The sequence below is a fragment of the Talpa occidentalis genome, unplaced genomic scaffold (genome assembly GCF_014898055.3).
Source record: "Talpa occidentalis isolate TD23 unplaced genomic scaffold, MPIMG_talOcc4v2.1 talOcc4.3, whole genome shotgun sequence".
In the NCBI taxonomy this organism is placed as follows: domain Eukaryota; kingdom Metazoa; phylum Chordata; class Mammalia; order Eulipotyphla; family Talpidae; genus Talpa; species Talpa occidentalis.
The window spans coordinates 107,584,722-107,594,741 of record NW_023603184.1 but is presented as its reverse complement, the minus strand read 5'-3'; the positions used below and the strand labels follow the sequence as shown (position 1 = coordinate 107,594,741).

The 10,020-nt window shown below is 36.9% G+C and overlaps 1 protein-coding gene across 4 annotated transcripts; it reads left to right on the top strand.

Annotated features, from left to right (window-relative positions):
* Window positions 1-956: 956 nt before the first annotated feature.
* FKBP7 (FKBP prolyl isomerase 7) lies at window positions 957-9,271 on the top strand. 4 transcript variants are annotated; one of them, XR_008553593.1, is made up of 4 exons: window positions 957-1,216; window positions 2,624-2,775; window positions 4,239-4,351; window positions 5,575-5,613. XR_008553593.1 is itself a non-coding variant. In XM_037523631.2 (4 exons), exons 1-4 carry the CDS (start codon window positions 1,020-1,022, stop codon window positions 9,119-9,121), a joined length of 642 nt encoding a protein of 213 aa, XP_037379528.1. In that variant the 5' UTR covers window positions 957-1,019; the 3' UTR covers window positions 9,122-9,271. The 4 variants fall into 4 exon arrangements, 2 of the variants coding, with proteins under 2 accessions (XP_037379528.1, XP_037379527.1); XR_008553594.1 differs by having other exon boundaries at window positions 5,578-5,603; XM_037523631.2 differs by lacking the exon at window positions 4,239-4,351 and adding an exon at window positions 8,960-9,271 and having other exon boundaries at window positions 5,578-5,708.
* The last annotated feature ends 749 nt before the right edge of the window (window positions 9,272-10,020 follow it).

Below are 10,020 nucleotides of genomic sequence, written 5' to 3'. Positions count from 1 at the left end.
GGTTGTGTGTGTGGCTCAGCCTGGAACCGCTTAATGCATGACTCCGACTCCTAGAATGCGATTCGAGACACCCCTGAGGCACCCCGAAAGTCATCACAAGCTAACTTATTACCCTCAACTTCTAGAATTCCCCCCAATACGCAAGTTTTCTAGGGACCCGAGGAGCATTTTTTTAAATATTTATTTATTTATTTATACAAGAACCGGGGTACAGGCCAGATTCGTGGGAGGGTGCCGAGGAGCAGAATTTTTTTTTAGTATTTTATTTTATATAATTCTTACATCATTTTTCATTTTTGCACAATGTATGCATTTTCATTTTGATTATATCCCCCATACAATTGCACCACCTCCTTATTTTGACCCTAATCTTTCCTCTCCGCGCCCCCCACTCCCCCGCAGTGTGTCTCTGGTTCATAGTTGCTTGTTGATTTTGATTTTTACTTTGTATTAATTAGTCTTTTCCCTGGCCTTTTATTTTGGTTATCTAAATTCCTGCTATGAGTGAGACCATCCGGTATTTTTTTCTTTCTGACTTCGCTGAGCATGATCCCTTCCAGCTCGAGGAGCAGACTTTTAAGCCTAGAAATGACAACCACATTCACTGACCACGCCGTCCTACCCCAGGCTATTTTATTTCGTCTTTGGCCAGTTTCATTTTAGGAAAAGCGAGTGTTCCCGAACCCGAGAAAAGCGTCTGTGAAATACGCGGACTTGGAAAGGAGAAAAGGCACCCAAGGAGAAAATGGACGCCTGGGCGCCGGGACCAGGGCGCCGGGACCAGGGCGCCGGGACCAGGGCGCCGGGACCAGGGCGCCGGGACCAGCGCGCGGGCCGCCCCAGCCCGGCAGCGGCTCCAGGGCCCGCGCGCGGCGAGCAGGGGGCGGGGCTCGGCCGGCGGCCCCGGCCTTTGTGACGTAGGACAATGCCTGCCACGCGTCGGAACTCGCCGGGGCGGCCCGGGCCACAGCGACGCGCGGCGGGGAGCGCGGCGGGCCTCCGGGCCGACTTCGGGCATCATGCGTGTCCTCTTCAGAGTAGTCGTTTTCTTTTGTGTGTGGGACGTTTTTACTGCCCAGAAAGAGAGCCCAGAGGAAGTGAAAATAGAAGTTTTGCATCGTCCAGAAAACTGCTCTAAGACGAGCAAGAAGGGAGATCTGCTAAATGCCCATTACGACGGCTACTTGGCTAAAGACGGCTCGAAATTCTACTGCAGGTAGGAAATGCCAAGAACTGCTTCTGCATCCAGTGATGCAAGAAATCTAGCCTCCCTCCAGCAGCCTAATTGGTTGGTTGTTTTGAATGTTGTTTCTTATCGGTAAGAAGAGCCTGGGTGTGGGGGGATAGGGGGGAATAAGGTTAGATTCCCTACTCCCTATTAAACTGAGCATTACTTTTTATTTTTTTGTCTGATTTATTATTTTATTATATATTTTTACATCATTTTTCATTTTTTGTACAATGTATGCGTTTTCATCTTGGTTATAGTCTGAGTATTACTTTTTAAATTATTAAAAAATATTCTCCCAATGCCCCCCTGGTAGCGCAAGAGGTTAAGAGGCAACGTATGAAACTATCTGTAGCCCCTGCAGCCCGCCAGGGAGCAACCCACATGGCGAAGCAGATCTCTCCTGACTCGACGCTGCTCTCCTCAACAGTGTATTTCAGTCAGTCTGCCTGTGTTCTGTTCCCCTCTCTGTCTCTGGTGAATCATCTCACTCCCCCCCCCAACTCTGGCCTGTACCCCAGCTCTTGTATGCATAAATAATCTTTAAAAAAATATTTGCCCAAGAAGTCATCAAATATATGCTACACCCACACATATCCCTCACCACCACTACCCTTGGGGCCTATAGAACTCAGTAGAATTGCCTTGAGGATGTTCACCCTTTTATTTTTCTTGGCTTGGAGTTTTTAGAGGATTAGGTAGTTTAAGAGATCTTCAGAAGCACGATTTCTACAAGCCAGGAGACACTATCCAGTTGTACCAGGAAGCTACTAACTACAGTGACAGATGACTTCTGAGCCCTGCACTCTCTCACCTGCATGCCACCACTCCTGGTTCAGATTTAATTGTTGGTTTGTTATACTCAAGGGAGAATGTTGTTTTTATTCATCTGTACTATTACTATAGAAAGATAGAATTGGGGAAAGTTAGCTATTTCCCTTTAGAAGAAAATAAGGAAATTCAATAAGAAAAAATTAAAATTTTAATTACTGTTGAAACGACTTTTTGAGGCCAAATCTATACCATCTTTTTTTTTTTTTAGAACAAACCTAAAGAAGTTAAATGAGCTATTTGGACAAGCTGTGCAGCTTGTCAGGACCAGGAGACTCATTAAAAAGTTAACAGTTGAATAGTTTTTATAAAGATAATAAAAAAGAAAATGAGATGACTGTTAATGACTAGCTTTGGGCAAATAATATATGTCTCTTTCTGGCTATTATGAGAGAAATTTGAGCCAAACACTCCATCAGGGGGTTCAGAATGAGTGCTAATATAGGAAAAGAGAGGGATAGAGAAGACTCCAATTTTCAGTTATAACTAAATACCCATCTGTAATTCAAAGTTTGAATTTAATTTTCTTGAAGTCACGTTACCTAAGTGTTGTTTTGATTATAGCCGGACACAAAATGAAGGCCACCCCAAATGGTTTGTTCTTGGTGTTGGACAAGTCATAAAAGGCCTAGACATTGCTATGATGGATATGTGCCCCGGAGAAAAGCGAAAAGTGATTATACCCCCTTCCTTCGCATATGGAAAAGAAGGCTATGGTAAGGTGTTTTTAAATTTCTTCTAAGTTATATTTAAAAATCGTTAGACTTTTGGGTATACATTTAAAAGAATTGAAAGCAGGTCTTAAAGATTTAGATGTACACCCAGCTTCACAGAAACATTATTCATAGTTGCCAAAGGTAGAAATAATCTGTGTCCATTGACAGATGAATGTATAAACAAAATATGGTATAGACATAGAGTGGAACATTATTCAGCCTTAGAAAGACAGGAAATTCTGAAATGCTACAACATGGGTGAGCCCTGAATACATTATGCTGAGTGAAATAACCCAGTCATAAAAAAGAAATTCTGTATGATTCAACTTGAGGTTACATACAATAGTCAAACTCATAGAGGCAGAAAGAGAAGGTTGTTTGCCAGAGCCTAGGAGGAGGGTAAAATAGGGAGTTGTGGTTTAATGGGTATAGTTTCCACTTTGCAAGATGACAGGGTTCTGGAGATTGGTTGTACGATAGTTTGAACAATACACTTAAAATGGTTACAATGGTAAAGTTTATGTTATGTGTATTTTCACAGAATTAAACTTTAAATTACTCAAAAAAATGAAATATGATAGAGGAATTAATTGCAGAAGTTTAGGGGCCAACAAACTTCAGCTGTATCTAGTCCAGTCCAACTCAGTCACCTCTTTATACTCATAGAGAATGTCAGACATCATTGGGAAAAAGAGTCAGTTCCACATAACTACAGCATTTTAATGTTTTTTTGCCAGTTACCACAGAACCATAATTTGTATGTCCTATTTTTAGTTGTACAGGATCCCAGAAGACAGAGAAAATGAAAGATAATTTGAATGCAGTACCTGTGACAATGTTGTCATAGATTGAGGCCAGTTGTAGGCAAAATAATATAAGCAAATTTTCAATCTGTTAAATCTCATTTTCAAAGTTTCCCTTTGTCTCATGTGTTTTCCCATCAGATATCCCCACATTCTGTCCATTACTGGAACACCCACTGCTTTATCTGCTTAGGATACCCATATCCCTCACCAATAGGTGCTTGTCCTATTGGGTACCTTTACTCTAAGGCAAATGCCTACTTAATTTATCCTTTTTATAAACTAATTTATGCTTAAATATGAATGACTAACCAGGTGCCTAAGCTGTTAATAAACCAGACCCTGGCTACAGAGATGTTGAAGTTTAACTTGAGAAGTTCATATTCAATATAAGGTGTCTCCAATAAGCAAAAATGATGAATCCTACTAGGAACAGCACCAACATCTTGTTTTACACTTAAGGAAACTGAGGTTCCCCCTGCCAAAGTGTGTACCTTAGGAAGTATTTAATGCTAACCTACCTGCATTGCAATAGCTTAGATTAGGTTATTTTAAAAGTTGCAGTGTGGGCCGTAAGTAACCTAACAAATGACTTCTTGATCAAATACACTTTTTAAAATAAGTTATTAAGGTCTAACATTAACTATAACTTTATTTTAGGTAGGACTTGAAGAAGTCTTTCCTCTGCACAATATCCTTGCCTCATGTCACAGATACCTCTGCATGTCTTGAAATGCATGTGCCTTTTTAGTGCTTTAATTAATGGTAATGTGGTATGTATAGATTCTTTAACTCCTATATACTTGATATGCTTCTCTAAATACAAGTAACTTTATGGAAAAATGCATGTTTTTCTCTTTCTTATTCTCTCTTTTTTTTTTTTTTTCTGGCAAGAAAAAGACTAATGGGCAATATTTTCTATGTTTATGGTAGAATTGTGCAGAAACTTCCTCTTAAGAAATTTAAATTTGTTATCAGGAAAAGTTTTTTTTCTGTCATAAGATCATGAACTGGAAAGAGTAGGAATGAATTTTGTAAAAGTAATTATTGAATCACTCTCTAGCTCTTTTATTCTTACTCTAGTAACATGCAACGGTGGTGAGGATTGTCTCATTAGTCATATAGTGCATGGGTAGGTTTTTCTATGGCTTTGAAATGACTGATAAAGCTCTTTTGGCTGTAACTTTTAAGTTCTTTTCTCTTTGGGTTATATAAACACTTTAACAAGAATTCTGCACTTTTCATTAAAGAAATTACTGTGTTCTCCAAAGGATAAACAACCATTTTTTAAAATAAATGTTAAGTGTCATTCATTCAACAAATATTTGAGTGTCTGTAATGGATCAAGCTCTGTATCAGATTCTGGAAATATACTGGTGACAAAATCTACCCACTGCCTTTTAGCAAGTCATTTCTGCAGGTCATTTTTAGGAAATGGTCATATGAAAAACCCCACAGAATCATCTGTGATAGCAGGTAATAGATTTTTTTTTAAAGAGAACTATTCAACTAATACTTAATTTTCTGTTGTGATGAGAAATTTCTTCATAAAACTGTCATTGGACTATTTTGTTTCCATTGTGCTTAGCTTTTAATGTCTACAAAGAATTTGAAAGGTAAGTATTAACACATTTTATTTACAATTCCAAAAGCTACACAAGATCATTTTCTAAGAGATTTCTGATCTATACTTTCAAGTTTTTCTGCCCTTGCATTTCTTCTCTGCACCTGCTCTATCCTGTATAATGATGGGGCATATTAATAAATAATACACAATTTAAATTTATTTTTATTTAATCAGGAAATGATAATCACCTAGGAAATGAAGTCTTTGAACTGACTTCATTTGAAAACATGGGAAAAATTGATTTAAAAGTATTTAGAAAGCAAATTTTATAAACATGAAATTATGCAATCATGCTATTATAGCTATGTGTAAATGAATATTTGAACATTATTGTCATATAAGTTAAACTGTTAAAATTTATATTCTTAGCAGAAGGCAAGATTCCACCGGATGCAACATTGGTTTTTGAGATCGAACTTTATGCTGTAACCAAAGGACCACGAAGCATTGAAACGTTTAAACAGATAGATACTGACAATGACAGGCAACTCTCTAAAACTGAGGTAATTTAAACAAATTGTGTGTATCTAAATTTCCCGTCACAATCTAACTGCATCTTTGTTATAACTATTATTTTTTAGATCTGCCTCATGTGGGCTGATTACTTTGCTTTTTTTTATTTTTTTATTTATGCATACAAGAATTGGGGTACACACCAGAGGTATGGGGGTGAGAGGATTCACCAGAGACAGAGTGGGGAGCAGAACAGGCAGATCTACTGAAGTACACTGCTGAGGGGAGCAGCGGGCGAGTCAGGAGAGATCTGCTGCACCATGTGGGTAGCTCCCTGGCCAGGGATCAAACTTCTGCTGCAGTGGCTGCAGATTGCTTCAGAGATTGCGTCTTAACCCCTTGCGCCACCAGGAAGGCTCTGATCACTTTGCTTTTATGGAGCTAGCTACTAAAAACTTTAAGCTCTAGAAAAACACATGCATTTTCAATATAAAACTACCACCAAATCATCCTGTTCAATTGCCTTGCTATTGCAAGAGGATCATTAAAACACCAAACTAATCTCTATAGGGCATTTCCATCTCTTAAATTATAAGAGCATCAGATCTCTTTTAAACAGCACTATAGGAATTTATATTATGGCAAATAATTCCCATCTGGATTGTGAGAATACATAAAATTATGAAGAAATCTAGCAAGAACCTGAATTATTAGACAAGAAAGTTAGTAAACAGGTGTTTAGAATTCAGCTACCTAGCCTTCATATACCAGTTAATTTTATATATGATTGAGGGCTTAATGGAGAACTTGAATGATGATAAAATGTTTTGCCCATGTTCTCAGTAACAGGTACTATTATAAGCACATTTGTGTGTGAACCGATTTAATCTTCATGACAGTATATGAAGTAGACACTATTGTCATCTTCATTTTATAGAAGGGGGAAATGATGTCCAGACAGATTAAGTAACTAGCCTAAGGCCACACATCTCTAAAAGACAAAACCAGATTGCAACAACCCCAGCAATCTGACTCCACTATTATTCTATTAACCATGGACCAAACTTGGCTCTTACAGGGAATTTCCATCATGAATGCGTCAGGGCTAATGTTTGTTTTGTTGAAATTTAGTATCTTACCCAGTCCCAATGACTGTACACTTTTGCTTAAATTGAGTTAGCCCAGTTATCTCCACTCTTGCTTGAAGACAATTAAACATGTATAATTCTCTCACCTAAATAAGTAAAGATAGGCAACTGAATCACTGATTTCAAGTGATAATAGGAAGCCCCTTTTCTGTGTTTCTTTTGCCCCCTCCCTCTACAATCCTTTCCCCATCCTAATTCTGCTCCCTTTTTCAAGAAATTATTAAGGGCTTTCCCTTGAAGCTTTGCTAGTCAGCTGATGGAGAAATAAAGGAATGCGAACATCCCCTGTTTCTTAAGGGCACTTATGTACTTTCTGTTGGCTCCTGATCAACCTGTAGAGTGAACAGTAGATGAATTCATATAGCACCCAAGTCTCACCCTGTGCACAGAAACCATCCAATATTACTTGCACAGCAAGAAGTGTATACTGCAGTGAGACTGGTTTCCACTAGACCTTAGGTGATCTTCTGTTCTTTTCTGGAAAATGAAACTAAAGAAAGTCAAAAATAGTGACCTGCTTAGCTACAGTTTGCCGAGATATTTCTCAGGTTATCAGGTGTCAACTGCATTTTCACTAAATGGATAGTGAATTTTTGTGCATGCCTGAATAATAAAAAAGCTATCTTTTATCGACACCCACAAACATTAATCCTCACATCAATCCTACAGTATAGATATATTTTCCCTCCTTTTATAGGTGACAAAACTAAGATTCAGAGAGGTTAATTTATTAATTGAAGACCACACAGCCAATACATGGCAAGGCCTGGATTGAAAACATGAACTAAAAGAAACACTTTACTTCCTTATCAGAAGAATTAGTCAGCTATTTCTTCAGGATAAGTAAGGTGGGGGAGAAGTATTTATTTTCTTAATGGCTATGTGGAAATAGTAGGATCCAATATGAGCAAAATTAAGGTCACGTTCTTTCCCACTGCCTTTTTTACCTCTTCACTAGAGTGTACTAGAAAAGTACATTTTGAGAGCCAGCAATATTGGTTATGAAAAGATAATTTACTTACTTAGGAAGTGAGGAATATTTGAGACTAAAATCTTTACATTTACATAAGATAGCTAAGTTGGAAGAAAAAAAATACATCTCCCTTTTCTAGAACAGTTGATATATTTGTTAAGATTCATTGATCATGCTACAATAAAATCAGCTTGTGATGGACTTAGTTTGGGATATGTATTGTTCAAAACTGCTCAGGGTTCAACTTTAGCCTTTAAAAATATCCTTGTCCCTAAAATGCCGTAGCCTTGCCAAACATTTTCTCTAGATAATTGTGCTTTGCTCTCTTAGTTATTAAATAGATTAGCACTTAACAATGGAATTATGATTGAATCCCATATATAATTTGAAAATTTTTAGTAGTCACACTTTAAAAAAAGCAAGTGAAATTTTTGTGATCTATTTCATTTAATTCAATATATCTAAAATATTACCATTTCAACATGAAATCACTATAAACATTACCATAGGAAACTTTATTATCTTCCAATTTGTTATGTATAGTAACCTAAAAGTAGCATATTTCACTTCTCTCTGCCCTCATTTCACATGTTTAGTAATCATGTGTAGCTAGTAGCTACTATGTCAGGTAGTACTTAGAGTGTCTTTGTGTAGAGAAATGTCTTATTATATAGAGAAAGCAAGATACCTGTTCTGTATTTGACACTATTATTAGTTTGTCATAGTTATGTATATTTGGGGGAGCTATAAAAACATAGGGAACTTAAAAAATTGAGTTTGATTTCAAAATGTATGATAGGTTTTATTGATTATGTATGTAAAAGTACTCATTATTTTTATAGATTATAAATACCAGTTTGGATTTTATTTACTAATGGAAATCCTTGAGAGTGATTTTCCTTTGATAATGTAGGCAATGTAGACATTCAGTTTCAGCAAAATTCAATTGAAATGTAATCTTTGTGTTTGTACACTAACCATCTATAATCTCTGGAAAGCTAAAGTGAAATGTTTCTCTACAGAAAATTGCTTCAGTTATGAAAATAAAACCTCAAATAGCTTTTAAACTTTTTGTATCACTTTCAGTCTCAGATATAAGTCTTTATGTAAACATTCCTCAAAGTCATTAGGAGTGTACTAGCATGTCTCTTTATTAAGAAATACTATTTTGACCCTCTAGATAAATCAGTACTTGGAAAGGGAATTTGAAAAAGATGAGAAGCCACGTGACAAGTCATACCAGAATGCAGTTTTAGAAGATATTTTTAAGAAGAATGACCATGATGGTGATGGCTTCATTTCTTCCAAGGAATACAATGTATATCAACATGATGAACTATAGTTTATTTTTCTATCAGAATTTCATACTGTGCTTTATAAAGTGAAGTCACTTTTCTCCAAGATGTATTTTCTATTTTTCACCCATGAGAATATATTTGGACACCTCCTTTGCATGTAATTATGTTATAATAAATGTGAGACTGTTTTGCAAGTTTAACTTTGAGGAAACGTTCTATTGAATTTCCTATTGCTTTATTGACTTCTGTGTCCCAGTGGGCAGTTTTCCCCCTTTGGAACATATATGGCAAAATCTACAAGCAATTCCTAATTCTAACCTTAACAGCATAAAATAAGTATGCAAATGTCCCATTTATGTTAAAATGCCCCAGGAATTAACATTTCATTTGCTTATACATTTCATAGTTTATGCACTCAGTAAGATGTTAGTATAGCGCTGTCCCAAAGAGAGCTTCGACATACTCTCTGGTATTTTTTGTACAGTTTTCTGGCTTTTGGGTATTTGTTCCAATGAAGAATGTTTAAAGATATTTAACAGACCAAAGATGTTCTGCCTCTTAAAGCAGGCATGATAAAGTCTATATTGCTCTGAGTCTTGTATTCCTTCAGACATCAATATAAATATGCCACTACTCTTTCTTGCCTACTCGACCATCCCTAGACTTTTTGTCTTAATTGTTTTAAATCAATGCCACAGTGGTTTCCAGTCCCCTTTCTCTAGGTGTCACCTTTCTGTGTCACTTCATATCACAGTGTTATTATTAATGATGAGCATTATAAGCTGGTATGCTGTCAAATATTTGATAAATGTGAAAATTTATTTTCCACATGAGGATATCAAATGAGAATACAAATGAGGACATAGAGTGCTGTGGGGATTTTGTGACATGGTCAAGTTAAGAAGAGGAGGTAAGAGGGCCTCCCCGGTGGCGCAGCTGTTGA

What these genes read in the sequence shown, in the direction of transcription:
- FKBP7 (XM_037523630.1), top strand. Translation starts at nt 1,020, where the DNA reads ATGCGTGTCCTCTTCAGAGTAGTCGTTTTCTTTTGTGTGTGGGACGTT. An exon ending in GGCTCGAAATTCTACTGCAG is followed by an intron (nt 1,217 to 2,623) that starts GTAGGAAATGCC and finishes TTTTGATTATAG; the next exon opens with CCGGACACAAAATGAAGGCC. An exon ending in ATATGGAAAAGAAGGCTATG is followed by an intron (nt 2,776 to 5,574) that starts GTAAGGTGTTTT and finishes TTATATTCTTAG; the next exon opens with CAGAAGGCAAGATTCCACCG.